Raw genomic sequence first — 24,547 nt, forward strand, 5'->3', positions numbered from 1 at the left:
TATAAGTTGAAAAGGATTTGCAAATCGTTGTATTCTGTTTTTATTTACGAATTACACATTGTGCCAACTTTTGGGTTTTGTATATCGCGCAATCCTGCAGATTGTAAACAACTAACTAACAGTTGAGTAGCAACATTTTATAGCATACTTGAAGTTGACCACCCATAATACTTTGAATGCAGTTAATACCAAGGAGGTTTTCTACAGCCACAGTTGTTCATGCTAATGCTTTTTGACTTGGCACTAATTAGAGACCCTAGCAGTTATTTGCTTTGTAAGACCACAAAGTATTGGACTGTAAGAGACTCTGTGGTTAATTAATTGGAGCAGAAAGGTTGTTCTGAAGGATCAAAGATACCAGTATGCAGTACTTGAGTTTTGCCTGCAGGTTGGCAGTTATGTGCAGATGAATGAGAACCCAGACAACAAATGTGTTTTTCCCACGTGGTCACGTCTTTATTTGCGTGTAAACACTCTGAGAAGAGCGTCAGGCGGCCTTTCTCCATTCATGAGCATCGTCCATAAAACATCATCGCCACGGATACACAATTGACTCGTTTATTAAAACACCATCGAGATAACCGCACTGATTTCAAACAATAATAATAAAAATAAAAAAAACATGATCATGATTGAAGACAGTAAAACATTAAGGCTTTTTGCTAGCATGATAACGCTTCAAACTTGACTTGGAACAACAAACAATGTGCGAGCTCGGCTGAGTCGTAGCATCACCTGGTGGATGCAGTCTGACACTGCTGTGCAAGGTTTGTGTGTGTGTGTGTGTGTGTGCGTGCGTGTGTGTTTGTTTAGGTCATCAGGTTAGTAGCTCATTAAATATGTAACAGAAGTAAAAACGATCACCATGTTAGTGTTTTTAACCCCTTGCTCCAAGTGCAACATAATTGTCTTAAACACTTCCTGCCACACCCAAAAAAAACCAAAAAAACGACTATTTACAACACAAAAAAAAAGTCTGCGATAACAGAGGCTTGCATTGCCAAATTCAAACAATCCAGGATGTCGTTAGAGGAGGCGGTCTTGACATGATCCCGCTCAACACGAAGCTGCGATTATCATTTAATTAAGCACACTGAGGTCCGAAGGGTCTTCTGCTAGTTTGCGCTCGGTTACCATGGCGGTACATCCTTAACTACGCTAAATAAGACGGTCTAAGCAGAAGCTTAGAAACACAAGCAACCAATAAGGAAGCTTAGCACCTCCAGCTTTATAAAGTCGCCTTCTCCTAGTGGTGCATTCGGAAAGTTGGGAAAAGTCAAAACATTACAGTCAATGACATATCATAAAACGTGTTTTGCTTTGTATGTGTATCAATTAGAGCAGTGGTATTTAACGTGCAGCCCAAGGGCCATTTGTGTATCTTTTTGTTCTAATATCATATAACATCAGAACACAGCCTAGCGAGGATGATTAGAGTTACACTGAAAAGCAAACAAAATAGTGTGGATATTCAAAAAATAACCTACAATGTTTTGTTTTTGAGTGTGTTTCAGTTGTATTTGTCTTAACGACTGTGCAGCCGACTAATCTTAAAAATGTGCTCAATAAATTAAGTGGATAGGATAAGTAAAGGTGCAAACTAAACCTAAAAAAACATACAATTTAATTGACAAAAAAAAAATTACCAAAATCACATTTGCCAGGATTGTGTTTTGTTTTTTTAAATTTCAGATTAAAACACTTTATTTAAAAAATAATTAATCGTCTATGATACTTGACTTTGACCAAAATAAAATAATCAATGAAAAACGTATTGGCCTGTATAGGATTTGAAAAATATTTATTAATCAATCGGGAACATTTTAGATAGCAATATATTTTGTATTTGGTCAAGTATATTAAACTGCTTAGCATATCCAGACCAACATTGGATTGGTTTTGCAAACGCAAAAGTGAAGAATAAAAGTGGCTCCTGTGTCCTTTCATTTTTCTGCATGCGGCCCTCGGTGGAAAAAAGTTTGGATGCCCCCGCTTTAAAAATATTATAAACAAAGCTGTTGAGATTACTGGATTCATCACAGACGTTCTGATGGCACCCAAAAGCGAGCATGTTACAGTTGCTCGATTTTTGTTTACAGCGTGCGCACTTGGACGCAAAATTCCTTCCATTACCGTCGCTTTTAAGGCGTTCAGGCGGTCTCACATCAAAGTCGATCCCTTGGGGGGGAAGGAAAATTCACATGCTTCTAAACTTCTCGTTTCAAACGCTTCCTTCATCCTTTTAATTCACAAAGACGACAGCGGGGAAGGTTGGACAACATCCCTCAGGCGGCTCGCGTCAATTTGCTTCCTCGCTGGTTTAGAAATGTTAAATGCTTCTACGTGATAAAATGATAGAGCGGATGTTTGAGGGGAGGAAAAACGGCAGCAGAGGTCACAGGACTGGAATAAATAGAAGGTCAATACAGGAAGTAGCCAGTTGTAACAGCATGTGAGTAAAATTAAGGACTCGGTTGAAATAAATATGTTATCGTCATCTGGTGCTTGGTTTTTAAAGCCATTCATCCTCCAGCCTGGCCAGTTAGGAAGAGGGCGCTTCAGGTTTGGAGGAAAGGGGTCGGGGGGCGGAGGGTGGGTCAGGGGCGTGTCTATGTGAAGCTCTGGAGGGGCTGACTGACCCGCATGCAGGCCCAGTAGAAGGCCCGCGCCAGCGTCACCAACACCAGAAGCAGCAGCACTGCCCACGAGGCGTAGATGCCCGGGTAAGTCTGCGCCTGGAGCCACGTGCCGGCCTGTGGAGACAAGGCGGTCCATCCGTCATGGAGGGGCGGGGGAGGTCAGCTATGGTGATTTTGATGAGACAGGCTTCTACTAAAATTCCACTTGAAGACAGGTGATGATGAAACCAAGAGCAAGACGCCCGTAGCTTGTTGCGATGTGAGAGGATTTGAAAGCGCATTTGAATGAGTTTGTTAGCATGCTGCATGATGATAGAGACGTCAGAGATGTCATGGTGGAACGTAATCCTCTAGCGCCCTCTGCTGCTCGTCAGGCAAAATGCACTGAAGTGTTTCAAATCTGGGGTAATGCTCCAAAAATGTTGGCAGTAAATATTAATAGCAAAATACAATATAGATGTGTATTACAAATCTAAAATGTGGTCTTTTTTTTCTATTTTAAATATGCAATCTCTGTCAAATGCAATCAGAGTTGAATAAAATGTTCAATGGATAAGCAATACAATGTCAATTTAGTATAATCTGGATCTGCTGCACTGTGCATGTTTTTTATTTAACATATTCATGCTCATATTTAGAGGTGGGGGAAATAAATCGATTTTTAAACGCATCGCAATTTGGACATGGACAATTACAAAATCGATTAGTAAACGTCAATAATCGGTAATGTATTTATTTATTGTAAATAAAGTAATGCAGACAGTTATAAAATTTGGCTGATTGCAACGAGCCACCTCACCGAGAGATACGGCCAGCTCCTTTATTATAGGGCACTTATGTTCCTGTTTGCACACATTTCCATTAATTTAATAAATGTGGGATTTAATATGACTGTTTCCTATGACAAATGCACTGTTTTGTTTTTTAACTGCAAGTGATAAACGCTTATTTAGTGAAAAAAAAAGAAATTTAAAACTGCATATATATACATAAATTAAAGATGCATCAATAATCGATTTTAAATCGAATGGTAGCTCTTGAATGGTAATCGTAATCGAATCGTGAGGTGCCCAAAGATTACCTCCTCTACTAATATCGCTGCATAATGTAATTTGTTGTGTTTAATTTGTGGGAACTTAATACATTTTGTTCTGGATCAATCTTGTACTCTTTAAAGCTATTACGATTCTATTAAATGATAGTCGTTGACTGATTTCAAAGGTGAAACGTTGAGCCTTGCTGGAGGTTTAATTAAACGCCTCTGCTTGGTATTGAGGGCAGACTACGGTGACTTCTCTTGTCGCAGCGTAATAATTCAAAAGCCAGACACAACAAATGGAGGCAGTGATGGTAATCAGCTTGTTTTCTATGCGGCGACAAGGTTTTGAGCTTAGGAAAAAAAGAAAGGCTGTTCGCACTCATGTCACTGTGAGCGTGGCAGAATAAAAAGTAAGTTTTTAACAAGCCTGCGGCCACAACAGCACACTCGTATGTTAGCACCGAGGTGCACAGCAACATTACTTACAATCAGACCAGCAGTGGAGATGCTGAACAGCAAGCAGAGAAGAAAACACCACAAGCTCCGCCTCCTGGGGTACCTCTGTCCAATGGAGGAGCTGCAGCAACAGAATATCAAAGGAATCTTCAACAAAAGCTACAAAAAAAGACAATTTAGTCCAATATCATGGGTGTATGAAAAACACTAAGCTATTTATTATAAACCGTCTGGAATGGACTTATGTTGTCTTTAAGTTGAAGTGGAGTGGTCATTGGCTATTTGGCAACACCTAGTGACTACAATAACTGATTGAATTAAAGTGACTGTTTGCAACCTTTATGCGAATACCTAAGGGCCTCTAATTTTCCAGAGTGTTGTAAGTAAGCATCATATCTCACCTCTTCTGGCTTTTAGCATGTAATGATGTAAACTACGGCCGTTTGTAACACGCAGGCGCATTGGCTTTTTGTGTGGTCAGTTGATAATAGCGATTTAGTAAAGTTTAATTACTAATATTAGCTATCATTGAATGTACAGTATATCCTATCGTAACAACTAGAGATGTCCGATAATATCGGCCTGCTGATATTATCGGCCGATAAATGCTTTAAAATGTAATATCGGAAATTATCGGTATCGGTTTCAAAAAGTAAAATTAATGACTTTTTAAAACGCCGCTGTACGGAGCGGTACATATCCGGTAAAACACGGACGTAGGGCATACTTGCCAACCCTCCCGATTTTCCCGGGAGACTCCCGAATTTCAGTGCCTCTCCCGAAAATCTCCCGGGGCAACCATTCTCCCGATTTCCACCCGGACAACATTATTGGGGGCGTGCATTAAAGGCACTGCCTTTAGCGTCCTCTACAACCTGTCGTCACTTCCACTTTTCCTCCATACAAACAGCGTGCTGGCCCAGTCACATAATACATGTGACTTTTACACACACATAAGTGAATGCAAGGCATAATTGATCAACAGCCATACAGGTCACACTGAGGGTAGCCGTATAAACAACTTTAACACTGTTACAAATATGCGCCACACTGTGAACCCACACCAAACAAGAATGACAAACACATTTCGGGAGAACGTCCCCACCGTAACACAACAGCACAAATACCCACGACGCCTTGCAGCACTAACTCTTCCGGGACGCTACAATATACACCCCCGCTACCACCAAACCCCGCCACCCCAACCCCGCCCCCTCCCCATCTCCCGAATTCGGAGGTCTCAAGGTTGGCAAGTATGCTCTAGTATACTCTGGACTGAAGCTGTGTGCCTTCATTGTTTTTGTAGCTGTTGTTTTGAGCCACGTTTAAAAAAATAAAAAATAATGCACTTTGTGAAAGTCAAAGTATAGTATTTCCCAATAATGGGTATTAGGATTATCTCAGGGAGAGCATGTCCCAAATTCCAAGCTGCTGTTTTGAGGCATGTTAAAAAAAAGAATGCACTTTGTGACTTCAATAATAAATATGGCAGTGCCATGTTGGCACCTTTTTCCATAACTGGAGTTGAAGTTGTTCTCTTATTTTGGAAAACCTTGTTTTTGATTGATTGATTGAAACTTGTATTAGTAGATTGCACAGTACAGTACATATTCCGTACAATTGACCACTAAATGGTAACACCCGAATAAGTTTTTCAACTTGTTTAAGTCGGGGTCCACGTTAATCAATTCATGGTAAAGCTACATTGTTTAATGCATCCAGCGGGGCATCACAACAAAATTAGGCATAATAATGTGTTAATTCCACGACTGTATATATCGGTATCGGTTGATATCGGAATCTGTAATTAAGAGTTGGACAATATCGGAATATCGGCAAAAAAGCCATTATCGGACATCTCTATTAACAACAACATGACTGTTCTCTTGGACTGCTTTTGTGTATGTGCATGTAGGTGGCAGCGGTGAGTGACAATACCACTAATCAATCAAAGTTTACTTATACAGCCCTTAATCACAAATGTCTCAAAGGGCTGCACAAGCCACAACAACAACAAAAAACTCAAACCAATGGAAACAACAGGGAACCTTAGAAGGGACCGCAGATGTGGGGACTCTCCCCGCACGGTGCAATGGATGCCGAGTGGATACAGTTAATAATGTGAGAGTCCAGTCCACTAATGGCAACATACAATATATTTTGTAAATAACTCAACTAAAACACCAATGTTTTGTGCTTATTGGAGGTCCTTTAGATGTTAACTGGCACTAAACACGTAGCAAGTAAACGCACTGCAGGACTGCTTATATCGGAGCACTTATATCAGACATTTAACATTTAAGCAAATCCAGCCATCCATTTTCTACTGCTTGTCCCTTTCGGATAATAAAACATAACACGTCGAGATGATAATCCTCATTCACCTTAAAAATAAAACCAACGTTGTCAGAGCAGTAAGGAGAAAAATGCCCAGTCAGCATTAATAGTGCTGATGAGTTTATTGATAACATTGCAAACCGTTGACTACAGGAAAGTCCAGGGTTGAATGAATAGAGGCATTAATTGAAGCATTTATAGTTATGGTCTGTCCGAGCTGATAACACAAAGCAAATAGAAGCTTCTTTAAATATGCAGAAAGAAACAGATGCCTATGCAAACTAACTCTGGAATAAGAAGCTTCTGAGAGGAAGGAAAGGTGGAAAACTTCAAAGTCTAGCCAGTGTTCGCAAGCAAATTCAGAGTTGATTTAAGACGTATTAAGGCGTCACAGGTTGGATTACGCCCTACTGCTTATTGGCTCGGTAGAAAACCAGCACGTAAAACTGGAGAGAGGAGTTGGCTGCGGTGAAGTGTTGTTTTTTTAAATAGATGAATTACTACTCACACTTTCCTGCAGTGCGGGCAGCGGGCCAGCGTGCGGTCAGTGAACTCGGTCCACTGGAAGGACAGAAGAAAGGCAGCAAAATGACCATCAGAGATGTGCAATTACTTTCATGCAATAATGACCTGATATCTAACAAATGTTGCCATTGCCGTTTAACTATACAACATTCCAGCATGTAGAGACTAAAGATGTTCCCATCAGGGTTTTATGATGCCGATTCTGATCTGAATACACACACACAGTTTGAGATGCACATTTGCAAATAATTTTGCTACAATAATACTTCCATACCCTGAGGTGCAAGCCCCCACGGAGGAGCTATAAATGAACCAAGACGTCGTTAAAAGGGACACAAGCTACGTGACGCGAGAGTATATTCCAGCATTTTCATGTCGTGTACTGGCTGTGACAATGCTGACAATCCAAGAGTTGTTATCCTCTCTCTAGACTTTTTTTTTTCTACTTGTTAATTTATATGTACAACTTTATGTTTTCTAACCAAGCACTTATTTCTTGGAGTTGTTCCAAGCTAACTTAGCAGTTACCTTAGCTATTAGCATGCCGGCTCCTGGCTTGCTCTCAGTTTGTAACATATTTAGCCTCGTCCTCCATTGATAATGATACGTTATAATGATACTTAAGATATTAAGAAATAGAGTTTATATGCCGTAATGGAGATGCTTATTATGATCTTAGGCGATACGGCTTCACACTCTGTATGGAGACACAAAATTAGCTGCACTGCAAAAAGTCAGTGTTCAAAAACAAGAAAAAAAAATACAAAAATTAGGGGTATTTTATTTGAACTAAGCAAAATTATCTGCCAATAGAACAAGAAAATTCGGCTTGTCAAGATTTTCCAAAACAAGTAAAATTAGGTAACCTCAATGAACCCAAAAATACCTTAAAATAAGTATATTCTCACTAATAACAACTGTACTACTATATGAGTATGTCTGTTCTATTGTTTCATTGAAAATAAAACAGCAAAGTTCATTTGGCTGTCATCTGTTTTAATATGAGACAATTGTGTCAAAGTCATGATTTTTTTTTTTCATGCTTGAAATAAGAAATTATTACTTTAAAAAAGTAGTTTTATACTTGTGAGTGTTGATGACACAGCTTTGCAACACTTGATATTCTAGTTTCAGGCATGTTTTACTCAATATAGGTCATAAAATCTCAGCAACAAGCTGTAATATCTTACTGAGATCATTTAGGACCAAAACACTTAAAACAAGTAAAACACTCAAACATTAAATCTGCTTAGTGAGAAGAATTATCTTAGACAGAAAATAAGCAAATATCGCCCCTATTTGGGATATTTAATCTTACTTAGATTTCAGTTTTTGCAGTGTGCTAGCCAGCCACTTGCCAGCCAGGGAACTAAGAAAAATACAGTGTCCGCCAGAGAGGATCGGCGTTTGTGATCAGCATTAGAAGGAATTAATCTGAAATGGCGGTCACATACTTTTTCACAAAAATCCGATAGTGGTCAGCACAACCCCAGTAGAGACTTTAATGGAAAGAAGTTTGCATCAATGGAAAAATAGCCAGTAATTATAGCAAAAGAAATGCCTGCTTTGGTTTAAGAGGGAACACTGCACAGCTAGACTGCTGTTAAATTAGGTAAGTGTGCATCCGCGGAGACAGCTTCGAGATAAATTCCTACCTAAATTAGAGGGACTCTGAATGATGATGTTCTGCAATGAGGCTTTCAAAGTGCTTTGTAGTGCTGGGGAAAAAAATTAGGAGTAAAAAAAAAAATACAATTTGCTCCTGAATGAGGTGAATTTGTCATTTGCACAAGTGCACAATGCACATCTGTGTGTATTCTTCTCTTTTTGGGAGGAACATCATTTGTATGGCAAGCACAGAAAACATTATCAGGCCATCAGTGGCAAGAGGATCAGTGCTACAGCAGCCAGGGCACAGATTACAACTTGTATTGTCGACTCGGTCTCAGATTTAGGAGGGTCTCGGTGAATGCTAAACAACCAGTGCCACCTGTGTCACAGCTTTGTATTGCCTCTACCTAGAACATTTTTTTATGTTTCCATTGCTATTTCTTGGTTAATTAGCAAAACTACACAATAACTACTTAACCATCTTTAATGGAACTTTGTGGAGAAGCTAAGGAAGAACATGTTCCATTTTGGTACAAGTCCAGATAAAGGCACACACTGAGGAATTGACTCCCACACTGGGGGTTTTCCCCTCTGTAATTATTCCATTATTTCTCAGCGAATAAAGAAATAATCTGATAAAGTGTATATGTATGCATGCTAATTTGGAGCCAATGTACACCTTTTTTAACATTTTAATATTCAATACAATTTAAATTGAATAAATAGCACAATAATAATTCACACTGGAAACGCTAATCCTGACACCTCAAACTAATTTAAAAGGGGAACTGAACTTTTTTTGGAATTTTGCTTATCGTTAACAATCATTGAGTGACAAGAAGACATAAGTATTTTTAATGCATTCTAACTCGTAAATAAACATTCAAAAAAAGTATGCGAACAATGGGGTTTCCGCCAATAAAGCCCTATAATGAACCACCAAAATGCGCCAACAATACTCCAGTTGCATTTCGTGACCTGAATATTACCCAAGTATTGGTGATATTCTTATTATAAGCGCTAATGCAGACAAACTACCGTATTTTTCAGACTATAAGTCGCAGTTTTTTTTCATAGTTTGGCCGGGGGTGCGACTTATACTCAGGAGCAACTTATGTGTGAAATTATTAACACAATACCGTAAAATATCAAATAATACTATTTAGCTCATTCACGTAAGAGACTAGACGTATAAGATTTCATGGGATTTCGCGATTAGGAGTGACAGATTGTTTGGTAAACGTATAGCATGTTCTATTTTTTATAGTTATTTGAATGACTCTTACCATAATATGTTACGTTAACATACCAGGCACGTTCTCAGTTGGTTATTTATGAGTCAAATAACATACACTTATTCAGCCTGTTGTTTACTATTCTTTATTTATTTTGAATTGCCTTTCAAATGTCTATTCTTGGTGTTGGGTTTTATCAAATAAATGTCCCCAAAAAATGCGACTTATACCCCAGAGTGACTTATATATGTTTTTTTCCTTCTTTATTATGCATTTTCGGCCGGTGCGACTTGTACTCCGGAGCGACATAGTCCGAAAAATACGGTACTTTTAGGGGCACATTGTCACAGAGAGCAAACAAGGTCGTTGCTGCTTTTTCGACGTCATAAGCTGGTGAGCTGCTTTCTCGCCTCGTACCGCGGAAACTTTATTCTAGATCATGTCTTTCACTTTGATGTACAAGGATGAGGACATGATCCGACAAGTAGGTCAATTTTGGCATCTACTTTAAATGCAAAAATGGCGAGAAAGACACAAAAAGACGCTATGTCCGACCCCCTTTTTTCTTTGTGAGGATTATGAGTCAATCGTCATCTAAACGGAAATATATGACCATCCTAGCAGTCGGCGTCCCAGTAAGAGCAGACCTTGTACAGTAAGTGATGTTTTATTATGTTTGTTGGCTCCCATGAAGTCCGCAGTGAGTAATAATCAGTGACGCTGTCAAAGGAAAAAGCAAACGAAGTGTTGCATTTTTTAAATGTAATTTTCTGCTGTATGCTTAGAATTAACAAAATACATAAATATTACATGTTATTAGGAATGTGGCTGTTATTACATTACATATATACGCACAGTGTGTATATAAAACCTTGATGGAAGTGTTTGGATGTTTTTTTAAGCGCTCTATAGACAAAATAGAGCGATTCCCAAAGGTTCCATTGCAAGCTGACTTTTGATTCCATTTATTTGTACTGAACAAAAATATAAACGCAACACTTTTGTTTTTGCTCCCATTTTTCATGAGTTGAATTCAAAGCTCTAAAACGTTTACTATATACACAAAAGACTTATTTGTCCCAAATATTGTTCACAACTCTGTGTTAGTGAGCACTTCTGTTTCGCCAAGATAATCCATCCCACCTCACGTGTGGCATATTAAGATGCTGATTAAACAGCATGATCCTTGCACAGGTGTGCCTTAGACTGCTTACAATAAAAGGCCACCCTGAAATGTGCAGTTTTGCTTTATTAGGGGTTTTGTTGGTCCGCTCCTCTTCAATGGCTGTGCGAAGTTGCTAGATATTGGCAGGAACTGGAACGCGTTGTATACGCCGAGCCACAGCATCCAAACATACTCAAACGTGGATGCATATAAAAAAGTGCAATATATTTATATGTACAGTAATCTATTTATATCTGCACATTATTGCTCTTTTATCCTGCACTACAACGAGCTAATGCAACAAAATGTTGTTCTTATCTGTACTGTAAAGTTCACATTTGAATGACAACAAAAGGAAGTCTAAGTCTAACTGGGATGTTTTCAGCTTCGGGGAATTGTGTAAGGATCTTTCCAACATGGGGCCGTGCATTGTCATGCTGCAACATGAGTTGATGGTCTCGGGTGAATGGCACAACAATGGGCCTCAGAACCTCGTCACGATATCTCTGGGCATTCAAAATGCCACCAATAAAACGCACTTCCGTTTGTTGTCCATAACGTACGCCGGCCCATAGCGTAACCCCACCCACACCATGGGCCATTCGATCCACAAAGTTGACATCAGCAAACCGCTCTCCCACACACGCTGTCTGCCACCTGCACTGAACAGTGAAAACTGGGATTCAGCTGTGAAGAGAAAACCTCTCCAAAGTGCCAGACGCCATCGAATGTGATCATTTGTCCACTCAAGTCTGTTACGACGACAAACTGCAGTCAGGTCGAGACCCCGATGAGGTCGACGAGCATGCAGATGAGCTTCCCTGAGACACTTTCTCACAGTTTGTGCAGAAATGCAAACCAATTGTTGCAGCAGCTGTCCGGGTGGCTGGTCTCAGACGATTATGGTGCACCTACTGAATGTGGAGGTCCTGGGGTGGTGTGGTTACACATGGTCTGCGTTTGTGAGGCCGGTTGGATGTACTGCCAAATTCTCTAAAAACGCCTTTGGAGACGGCTTATGTTAGAGAAATGGACATTCTATTCACGGGCAACAGCTCTGGGGCCGTACTTATCAAGCTTTTTAGAATTACTCCTAAGAAGTCTGCTAAGAGTTGACTTAAGAGTAAATAAATTCTTCGCTGAAAGCTGCACTTAAAAGTTAGTTATCAAGCGTCTTACTCACACTTTCAGCGAAGTGTAGGACTGAATCTTAAGTGTCACACTCAGAGCTGAATTACGACATTACTATGTGCCGTAAACGGAATTTTAGGTGACGTCATTTCTGTGTCCATAGAAATGACCAATCACGGAAGGGAATCCGTTGTCTAAGAATAAAGAAATATCTTGGAAATATTTAAGTGGACAATGGGAGTGTATATTTTGACAATAAACTACAAAATAATACAAAACAAACTAGTCCCCGCCGGCACTCACGCTACCGCTCCCTCTCTTCTATCGCCCACACACTCACTGACATCACTCACCTCACGGCCACACACACACGCTACTGTCATAACATTTTCTTTCCAATTCATTAATTAGGCAACTAATTTGAAACTGGTGTGGGTGGCTCTATATATACTAGCCCACTGCAGCCACATGCAGAAATCAACAAGGAATCGAAAACTATTAAATCTGTGACAAAAATAATATCCGCTCTGTCTAAACGATACCGTTTGATCAGCTGCTCGTCATCAAAAAAAACAACAACATTGTTCCGTTCCCTGAACGTTCGCACACGTCTCTCTCGCCTCAGTGCCATCCCCTGCTGGCAACTCCTAACCACTTAAGACACCTCTGAAGGTCTCTTAAATATCGTGGAGAGTAAGAGTGATTCTTAGACTTAAGAACGTTGAAAAAAAGCTGTTATTCTTAAGTTTGAGAGTAGGACTAAATTTCGCAAATTCTCAGGACTTAAGTGTAAAATGGCACTCTAAGAAGCTTGATAAGTACGGCCCCTGGTGGACATTCCTGCAGTCAGCATGCCAATTGCACGCTCCCTTAAAACTTGCGACATCTGTGGCATTGTGCTGTGAGAAAAGAACTACACATTTTAGAGTGGCCTTTTATTGTGGGTATCCTAAGGCACACCTGTGCAATAATCACGCTGTTTAATCAGCATTTTGATATGCCACAAATGTGAGGTGGTATGGATTATCTCGGCAAAGAAGAAATGCTCACTATCACAGATTTAGACAGATTTGTGAACAATAATAAGAGTGTAAGCTCAAAGTGTTTCAAATCACAGAGAGGCTGCGTACCAAAAAGGTGTTGCTGCAGTGTCCGCACGAGACCCGGGCCCCGGCTGGCTGGGGGTCGGGACTGGCTGGGCCGGGATGAACCGGACCCAAGTTGATTATCCGCTTACTAAAATGAGAGCACACACACACACAAATGTTAGATTGTGGAGATGAAATCCAGTCGGGAGATAATTATCCTTCAAAAACTGACCTTTAAAAATATAAATCTAATGGAGCAAGATTAATGAGGCAGAAAATGTATATTAAACGATTTCCTGACACAGATTTGAAATGTAAAAAGCAGCTGTCTTCATTAAAAAAATTTGAATTCACGCCTTTAAACCACTTCATTAATTCAGCCATGTTCAATATTCATTTCATACGCAAGTTCGAAACACCATAATACTCCTGGTATAGTTTTAGTGATGTATAACTGCTCTACTTGTACTTAACACAGCACTATAATTGTCAGCGGATATGTTCATTTTTGAGCAATTTTCTAAATTCTGTTCAGTGTTGCGGAGAAATCTCAAAGGAGACAAATGATGCAGGAACAAACAAAGCAGCTGCCATAATGAGCTTGTTCTCCCATCGGCTTGCTTAGCCTTGTAGCCCGTAAACGTCCCCGAGTTCCTTGTTTTCTTTATCTCTCTCACACACAGACTCAGACACTCACTCACACACACACGCCTTGCCGAGAAAGTGCATCTCACCAGTATGGCCGAGGACAAGCGATCCTCTGGGAGGTGACTTTGCAGATGAGCAAACAGTTGCAAGGACAGCGGACATATTTCTTGCCTGTTGGAGCGTTCTTAATGGGCTGCAAAAATAAAGAGACACACATGAGACTTTTCAACTGTTTCTTGGTCTTGCAAAGGAACACCAACTCTCTTACATTTCCTTAAAAGCTTTTATTACAAGAAAAACTACATTTAAACATTAGCTGTAAATGACACTGACCTGGCTCTAACTAAATGAGACTGCACACTGTGCGCACGTGTGGGAAGCCAATTCACACAAAAGGACAACTTAGTAAAAAGCAGGCTACACATCTTAAAATACACCCTGCTAACTATCCGTCAGTCATGTTTTTTGATGTGGATGTAATGCCAGCATGTAGCTCACTTAGCTATGCTATTGTTGCTAACAGTTGCGTCCTCCTGTCCCACTCCTGAAAGTTAGTGTATTTAGGGCTGCAGCTATCGATTATTTTAGTAATCTATCGATTAGTTTGTTCACTTAATCGAGTAATCGGATAAGACACATTTCATATACACACATATACATATATATATATATATATATGTGTATATAAAGTGTGTCTTATCCGATATATATATATATACATACATATATGTATATTATATATATATATATATAATATACATATATATATATATACACGTATACATATATATATATATATATATATATATATATATACTGTATGTATATATACATTTATATATATGTATATATACATATATATTTCTTCACCCTTCCACTAGGCTACTTATTGTCAAAAAGGTGCTTTCCAACCAAACATAAGTATCATACATTTTTTTCTTAATAAATTGTCCACTTTGTTCCCACAAGCATTTTGATTTGTATTTTATTTATTTTGAACAAATTACGATATTATTTCTGTCTTTTTCTTAAGATTTGCAATATTTCAACTAGAGACGTCCGATAATGGCTTTTTTGCCGGTATCCGATATTCCGATATTGTCCAACTCTTAATTACCGATTTCGATATCAACCGATACCGATATATACAGTCGTGGAATTAACACATTATTATGCCTAATTTTGTTGTGATGCCCCGCTGGATGCATTAAACAATGTAACAAGGTTTTCCAAAATACAACAACTCAAGTTATGGAAATAAATGCCAACATGGCACTGCCATATTTATTATTGAAGTCACAAAGTGCTTTTTTTTTTTTAACATGCCTCAAAACAGCAGCTTGGAATTTGGGACATGCTCTCCCTGAGAGAGCATGAGGAGGTTGAGATGGGTGGGGTTGATGTGGGGGGCTAGGGGGTGTATTTTGTAGCGTCCTGGAAGAGTTAGTGCTGCAAGGGGTTCTGGGTATTTGTTCTGTTGTGTTTATGTTGTGTTACGGTGCGGATGTTCCCCCGAAATGTGTTTGTCATTCGTGTTTGGTGTGGGTTCACAGTGTGGCGCATATTTGTAACGGTGTTAAAGTTGTTTATACGTCCATCCTCAGTGTGACCTGTATGGCTGTTGACCAAGTTTGCCTTGCATTTTCACACACTTGTGTGTGTGAAAAGCCGTAGATATTATGTGACTGGGCCGGCACGCAAAGGCAGTGCCTTTAAGGTTTATTGGCGCTCTGTACTTCTCCCTACGTCCGTGTACACAGCGCCGTTTTAAAAAGTCATAAATTTTACTTTTTGAAACAGATACCGATAATTTTGAAACCGATACCGATAATTTCTGATATTACATTTTACAGCATTTAGCAGCCAATAATATCGGCAGTCCAATATTATCGGACATCCCTAACTTCAACTATATGCAAATCTACGAACTGTATATTTGTTCCCTCTAAAAATTCCAATAAAACGTAAGTTTCAAAAAAAAAAAAAAAGGGTGTTATAGGGAAAATAGTCGAAATTTTTTTTAATGATTGCTATAACCTGCATTCTTTTTACATAATAAATGCACATTGAAAATTGTATTTTAAAGAAAACTCTTAGCTATTTGCCATCCGACAGATCACAGCACCCACACACCACCGCTCTCATGTGTGTGTGTTATTTCAGCGGTCATATGGAAATTATAAAGTTAAGTTAAAGTTAAAGTACCAATGATTGTCACACACACACTAGGTGTGGCGAAATTATTCTCTGCATTTGACCCATCACCCTTGATCTATGGCCCTGTATTTAAATTTCTGGGCACTCCATGCGGTTCAGATTTGATAAATTTGTATTAATAACACTCAATAAACAATTAATTGAAGCAACAGAAAATGAATGGAAGCTTTTCTCTAATCGATTCATAGTTGTATGTGATATAAGTGCAGTTACAGTGTACTTGTACTGAAAAGAGGATCTAAATTCCGGCATCAAGGCAAACATACTTCCAATACACTAGTGTGGCACCTCCGAGACATAGTTAACACCTTAACCGCTGAACTTGCAAAGAAAGATGGTGCACCTGCATTTTCCACTGCCTGCAGGCAAGGACTGAGGTCTTTTGTTTGCTGCTGCAGAAAGGGTGAAAAAAACCCCGTCTGGCAACAATGTGATCATGTGAGCTGCTTTACAGACAAGTTGCGACTGCAGAGCCTCGCGCTAGGATTTGTAAAAACCAAGAGCAGAGGATCACACAAGTGCTTTACTTTCATCCGCAGCTAGGTAAGGTTAAAGCAGCATGGATTGGTCACGCTGTTCGCTAGAATGTGACTCAGTGGAGCAGGGACCTCCACCAAGGCAGAGCAATCCCACTGTTTAAAAGCTGAGCGGCTTTTTCCACCAGGATGTTGCACACTCCATTTGAACTCAATTGTATGCTTCAGCTTTACAGATGCTCCATGTGCTCTCTGAGCGGTGTCTGTCGAGATAAAGATGTAATCAGATTACCAGTATTAATGTCAGATCGCAATAAAACTAGCGGTTAGTACTTCCATTTAAAATTTAAATGACTGGAAAACCGTGATTGATGAGGGTGATTCGATAAATTCAAAGACTGGTGATACCACTCATTTCTTGGAAAAAAAAAGCCAGTGTGCTATAAACACTATATGGCAGTCACTAATCGGTAGGTAGCAGCTGTTGCCGTTAACCAGCGCCAATAATAGCTAGTTGGGAGCGAGCGCCACTAACTGCTAGCTTGCAATTAACTCGCTTATCACTAGCTGACAACGAGCTCGCTAATCGCTAGAGGACAACTAGCTTGCTATCTTAAACGCTAACATTAACACAAGACAAATTAACGTATTTCCCTATTAGAAACGTCATACTTTGTTGTTGTCCCGATACCAATATTTTGGTACTGGTACTAAAATGTATTTAGATACTTTCCGGTACTTTGATACTTTTGTAAATAAAGGGGACCACAAAAATTGCATTATTGGCTTTTTTTTTTTAAAAATTATTACGGTACATTAACCTTATGTTTCTTATTGCAATTTTGTCCTTAAATAAAATAGTGACTACGAGACAACTTATCTTTTAGTAGTAAGTAAACAAACAAAGGCTCCTAATTTAGTCTACTGACATATGCAGTAACTTATTGTGTCATTTATCATTATATTATTTTGTCAACATTATGAGGGACAAGCGGTAGAAAATGAATTATTAATGTACTTGTTCATTTACTGTTAATATCTGCTTACTTTCTCTTTTAACATGTTCTATCTACACTTCTGTTAAAATATAATAATCAGTTATTCTTCTGTTGTTTGGATGCTTTACATTAGTTTTGGATGATACCACAAATTTAGGTATCAGTCCAATACCAAGTCGTTACAGGATCACACATTGGTCATATTAAAAGTCCTCATGTGTCCAGGGACATATTTCCTGAGTTAATTTTTTTTTAAACTAAAAAAGATTTTGTGGTGCTAAAAAATATCGATGCAACAGTAGTATTGACTAGATATGCTTCTGTACTTTGTATCATTACAGTGGATGTCAGGTGCAGATCCACCAATGGCGTTTGTTTACATTTTGACAATTGTGAGCTACGGTGTGTAGTGAAGCATGTTTAGCTATTCCTGGTCCTGCAGGGATGATACTTGTAAGAAACGTACTTTATTCGTCACCATTCAGGCAAGGATTAGTACTTTAGAAGTAGCTAAAACACTTGCCGACTGCGGCTGGACTTTAGCCGCTAACTAGCTAGCCATGTCTTAAAGCACCTCTTTCTGAGGATGTTTCAGTGTTATAGCTTCACTTTTATCGTTAGTTTTTAAGCCAAAATGCATCCGTTCTCCCTTTTCTGTCTACACACATTGTCTGTTTGTAATCACTGCATGATTGTGCGCTGTCGAACATGCTCCTCTTCTCGTAAAACCAACAATGACGCGACTTGACGACGACGGGGGGGGCTGGGGTCGGGGGACCGGTACATTTTAGAGGCGGTATAGTACCGAATATGATTAATTAGTACAGCGGTACTATACTCATACCGGTATACCGTACAACACTCCTCCAATGTAATAAACCACATTATTGTCTGAGCAATTGTGCACATTAAACCCACAGGCTGTTTTATCTTCAGAGTAATATGTATTAAGATATTAATTGTATTGTGTGTATAATTTATTTTGATAAAGCATGGTTAAAGGATGTCAGGGTGTGTTTAACTACTTTTTGAGCAGATTTAACTATCGTGATAATAACCATGGTAATGTTGGTCACAATAACAGTGATGTCAAATTTTCATATACGGTAGTTACATACAAAAGTGTACAACAATTAGGGGTATCAGGTCACACTAAATTAAATTACCGTCATTTGGGATAAAAGGGAGGCATTATTTGATTTATATAGTATATGACATTTGTCATGATTGAGGATTGCTGTCTGTGAGAGTTTATACTATTTATCAATAAGAAAATGAGAAAAATGTCAATTTTGCTGAATTCACTATGTTGCTAAATATTCCTGATTGCATACCAAACTTACATGGCTGCTCCTTTGGCCTAAAAACCAGCCCTTCCCAAAGTTTTAAATGGGACCTAATAGGCAAAAACAAATGTTCTTAGCTAATGGTACCTGTTTTTGTTTATTTGGGATTTGCATAAGTCCCTAAAATTTGAAATTAAACCATTGCAAAGATATTTAAGAAACAATTTTGCCTTCTTTTATACTTCCTCCAAACAAGCTGTTCGGAATTTGCCCCATAAGTAAAATTGTTCCCAATTGCGACATCAGCGGATATTTCCATATATGGTAGATATTTACCCATAGTGCTTTGCGCAAGTCCACCATTGTAGTCGACGTAGTCAATAAATTCGTTATTTGTCTCTATCTTGTTGTTGTGGCCAGAGTGGCTCATACATGCACATCTTTTCTCGGATGTTGCCATTTCTAGACTCCATATGGAAGCGCTAAAAACTACAAAATGATGACAGGGCAAAGACGCTGTCGAAGTGGAGGCACATAAATAAGATTGCCCAGAAAACAGCGCATCCCGAAGAGACGGTTTGATAGCGGCTTGAAATACTGTAGTTTGTAAAACAATCTATGGAAAATGTTGACCAAAGAACCACTATTACATGTTATGTAGATCACAGGGAAGGTTTTTAAATGTAGAAAAAAAATCATTAGAGGACCCCTTTAAAATAATTAGTTATGTATTTTTTTGCAATCCTGCCACCCAAACAACCAAATGAAGCAATGAAAACTCCTTGGTGGAGGCAATAGATTGTGGTCCACCCCAGTATGTGGTAGTCCTGAGAAGATCCGGTTTGGCACCTACTGTGGCTTCATTGCAGACACCACACTTGACCACATGCTGGTGGATTTTCCCCTCCACCGATATCAAACTCTGGCACACCCTGCAGCTGATGACAGGGGCGCTGCCACTCTCCGGTGAGGTGAGAGGGGAATACGGCGGCGGGTCTTCCCCGAGGAGCACGGAAGGCTGAGTGGGGCTGGGAAACGGCGGGAAGCCTGAGCAGAACACAATGAAAATGGAGTAGTAAGCATTCGTGACAAACAACGGCGCAGACATTAGTGTTGTGCAACGGACTGGGGTTGAGTTCCCGTGACAAGTGACCTCTTATGATTAACAAGCTAATAAGATTTGGTCTCGAGTTCTGCTGAAAGCAGCTTTGGAAGAAAAACACTCCTGGAATGCTGAGAGGGAATCCAACCCAGAGAATTGATTGATTGATTGATTGAAACTTTTATTAGTATATTGTACAGTACGGTACATATTCCGTACAATTGACCACTAAATGGTAACACCCGAATAAGTTTTTCAACTTGTTTAGGTCGGGGTCCACGTAAATCAATTCATGGTACAAATTAGGGCTGCGACAACTAATCGATTAAATAGATTAAAATCGATTAGGAAAATAGTTGGCGATTAATTTAGTCATCGATTCGTTGGATCTATGCTATGCGCATGCGCAGAGGCTACTTTTATTTTTTTTAATAAACCTTTATTTGTAAACTGCAACATTTAAAAACAGCTGAGAAACAAAAATCAAAATAAGTATGGTGCCAGTATGCTGGTTTTTTTCAATAAAATACTGGAAAGGATAGAAATGTAGTTTGTCTCTTTTAGTAATAATCGACAGATTAATCGATTATCAAATTAGTTGTTAGTTGCAGCCCTAGTACAAATATATACTATCAGCATAATACAGTCATCACACAAGTTAATCATCAGAGTATATACATTGAATTATTTACATTATTTACAATTCGTGGGGTGGGGTTGGGGCGGAGGGGTTAGGTTTGGTTGATATCAGCACTTCAGTCATTAACAATTGCATCATCTGAGAAATGGACATTGAAACAGTGTAGGTCTGACTTCGTAGGATATGTACAGCGAGCAGTGAACAAAGAGGAATAAAGAAAGTGGAAATGGTTAAAATGACTGTATTATTACCGGTTATATTTTAAATGTTTCTAGTATAAAAAAAAACAGACAAATGTTTTAGTGTACAGCTCTGGTAATGGGTACATTCGCACCCACCTACACAAATGTACTTCAAAATGCAACAATCGAAATAAATGACTTTTTTTTTGTTTACTAGGGCATGCATATATAATATGCATTAGTTTGACCATTTAAAATCAACGATAATAAAAATGAGATGCTTGGAAATAGCATAAAAATGACCCGCGATTCATAGCGTTACTTTTTGGTGTAACCATCATGAGCGTTCTGTTCAGGTACATTTCTTTTATATTTTGATAAATCATCATAAATAGGTATTGATCAATCTTTAAGCTGTGTGTATTTGATTTCAGTTTGCTTTTGACATCTTATTTAGAATTGTAGTTGAAACTTTTACAACCTTGTGTTGCGTTCATGATGGCGTAACCAAACTACATTATTTGGAATATTTATTCCCTTTTTTACATTTAGTATATTTAAATATACTGTGTTTTATGCTTTTTTTCTTTTTGAAACATGTACTATACATATAATACAATAAAGTCCCATATAAAATTACGTTTCTAGCAATACTAGTGATGGGTCCAGCAACACCGATGCATCGGCGCATGCGTCGAGCTCATAGAGCAAAACCCTGTGTCGGTGCGCGTACCGCTTTTAGAAAGTCACGAGACCGATCATGAGCTGTTTTGGTCACGTGACCGATACGCGAACTGTGTCGCACTGACGCCTCCACTGTGCCCTGTGAGCGGGTCTTTTCTGCAGCCGGAGAAATAATAACTAAGAAGAGAAATCGTCTAAAATTGAATACGTTGGAAAAACTGTTTTTTTTTTATAAAAATGTGTAAAAAAAAAACAAAAACAAAAAAAAATCCCAGTCCACAAGCATCCTCATTCACAACACGTTCTCTTAGATTTCCATGTTATGATACATGTTCACATTATTTATTGACTGTATCTAAAAAAGATAAAAATATATTTGTATTTAAATGAAGATATGAAATAATCCTAAATGAAATACAATGACTTGGTTTATATTATCATATATACTATGTAAGGGGTCGGGAACCTTTTTGGCTGAGAGAGCCATGAAAGCCAAATATTTTAAAATGTATTTCCGTGAGAGCCATATAATATTTTTTTAACACTGAATACAACTAAATGCGTGCATTTTTAAGTAAGACCAACATTTTTTGAGTATAATAAGTCTGTTATTCTTTTTAATAACATTGTTATTCTGAAGCTAACCAATAATAAATAAAATACTTCTTACCATTAATGCGACTTCTTGAACAGGTGCGGTACAAAACGGATGGATGGATTAAAATGCATGAGAATGTTTTATATTTTCAACGTTATTTTTAACACTGTGATTACCAGCTTGGAAAGGAGCCAGCTTAGGTGGTTCGGGCATCTCGTGCGGATGCCTCACGAGCGTCTCCCTAGGGAGGTCCTCGTTGCACGTCCCACTGGGAGGAGACCCCGCGGCAGGCCAAGGACGATAGGGGGAATACATCTCCTCTCTGGCCTGGGAACGCTTCGGAATTCCCCAGGAGGAAGTCACAAATGTTGCTCTGGAGAGGGAAGTCTGGGGGTCTTTGCTGGAGCTGTTGTCCCCGCGACCCGATTCCGGATAAGCGGTTGAAGATGGATGGATGGATGGATGGATTACCAGCGGAATTATTCATTACTTATCGTGTTAAGCAATGTCAGCTACGATTTATCTGAGAGCCAGATGCAGTCATCGAAAGAGCCACATCTGGCTCGAGAGCCATAAGTTCCCCACCCCTGGCGTAACCAAACTAGATTATTTTGAATATTTATTCCCTTTTTTTACATTTAGTATATTTAAATATACTGTGTTTTATGCTTTTTTCTTTTTGAAACATGTACTATACATATAAAATTATGTTTCTAGCAATACTTTAATTTTGCCTTTGAAAGTAACACTCCAATGTCCATTAGTGGAGCTGTACAGTTTAAAATTACGCTTGACATTGCATGGACGTTGCATTATTTGAAGCCAGCCATCGCCTCATCGGTCTGTCATTGGTTTAGAGCACTATTGAACCCGCCCACCGTTGTCTTCCGAATGGCTGTTTGGTGTGTCAATCAAAACAGGTGTTTTCTCGCTTTGCTCGCTAGCGAAGCGCCACAATTAGCTGAATAATGTTTACATTCCACGACGCACCGCTGCTCAAAGACATGCAACCGAGTTAATATCACCTAAAGCTGAGTCGCGACTAGGATGACACGCAAAGTGTGGCGTTTTATGAGCACTTCTGGGTGCTAACAAGAGCTAGCTCCCAGGCTAAAACAACAGGGTTAGCTAGTTAGTGTACTAATGGCTTCCGGTCAGTAGAGAACGTTCTCGAATGAAGGAACTCATTTTGTTGCAGTAGGCAGGGAGGGAACACCCAGACAGAACGTCCCCAAATGAGAGCACGACAGACCCGGCGCTCTGCCGCTGTCACAGCCGAGCTAGCCGGATGCTAAGCTAACGAGGATGCCGCCGAGTGGGGCGTAGAAGAGAAGCGAGCACAGGTGGCGGCGGCGCTACTCACTCTGCGGCTTGCCCGCCACACCGTAAGGCGCCGCGCCGGGGGACAGACCTCCGTTGCCGCTGCCGAGAGCACCATCTCCCAGGTCTGACAGGAGCGGGGACCTCTCGCCGTCCGCCATACCGAGAGAGCCAGGCGCGTTGGGCGGAGGGAGGGAGAGAGAGAGCGAGCTGAGCTAGCTTTACTAGTGTTGGGACTTGTATTGTTGTGGCGGAAATGACAGTCACGTGACCGTGACGTCACCAGAACCCACCACGGCCAAGTTGATTTTGATTTTATTCCAATAAGTTTGGCGCATTAAGGTTGCCTGGTAAAAAAAAAAAAATGCATTTACAAAGATAAATTTTGTGCACTTTTGATCAACCAAACATCATGGTGTTGTTCAGCTGACAGCCTGTGGCTAACACGTGAATGACGTCACACCGGCTATTGATTGATTGATTGAGACTTGTATTAGTAGATTGCACAGTTCAGTACATATTCCGTACAATTGACCACTAAATGGTAACACCCGAATACGTTTTTCAACTTGTTTAAGTCGGGGTCCACGTAAATCAATTCATGGCAAATCGAGTTTAAAACTTAATTTGGTGCATCTAGAACTCTACATTAAAACACTCTCTACCTCAACAACCAAAAAGCTGTGAAAACGATGATGCTGTGTTCAAAATTTAAGTTATTTACTGAAATTGAGTGAGCCTATGGCTTTGCACTTTGTTTATTGTATATACACTACCGTTCAAAAGTTTGGGGTCACCCAAACAATTTTGTGGAATAGCCTTCATTTCTAACAACAAGAATAGACTGTCGAGTTTCAGATGAAAGTTCTCTTTTTCTGGCCATTTTGAGCGTTTAATTGAGCCCACAAATGTGATGCTCCAGAAACTCAATCTGCTCAAAGGAAGGTCAGTTTTGTAGCTAAACGAGCTAAACTGTTTTCAGATGTGTGAACATGATTGCACAAGGGTTTTCTAATCATCAATTAGCCTTCTGAGCCAATGAGCAAACACATTGTACCATTAGAACACTGGAGTGATGGTTGCTGGAAATGGGCCTCTATACACCTATGTAGATATTGCACCAAAAACCAGACATTTGCAGCTAGAATAGTCATTTACCACATTAGCAAT

General features: G+C 39.4%; 1 protein-coding gene across 1 annotated transcript; it reads right to left on the reverse strand.

The window, feature by feature from the left end:
• Positions 1-432: 432 nt before the first annotated feature.
• pip4p1a (phosphatidylinositol-4,5-bisphosphate 4-phosphatase 1a) lies at positions 433-23,644 on the reverse strand. The gene is made up of 7 exons (XM_062023593.1): positions 23,421-23,644; positions 19,705-19,898; positions 13,961-14,067; positions 13,269-13,374; positions 6,980-7,032; positions 4,165-4,255; positions 433-2,753 (listed from the first exon to the last, which is right to left on the reverse strand). The coding sequence occupies exons 1-7, from the start codon at positions 23,536-23,538 to the stop codon at positions 2,610-2,612; spliced, it is 813 nt and encodes a 270-aa protein (XP_061879577.1). The 5' UTR covers positions 23,539-23,644; the 3' UTR covers positions 433-2,609.
• Positions 23,645-24,547: the final 903 nt, after the last annotated feature.

This window comes from Entelurus aequoreus, linkage group LG16 (assembly GCF_033978785.1).
Source record: "Entelurus aequoreus isolate RoL-2023_Sb linkage group LG16, RoL_Eaeq_v1.1, whole genome shotgun sequence".
Lineage (NCBI taxonomy): Eukaryota > Metazoa > Chordata > Actinopteri > Syngnathiformes > Syngnathidae > Entelurus > Entelurus aequoreus.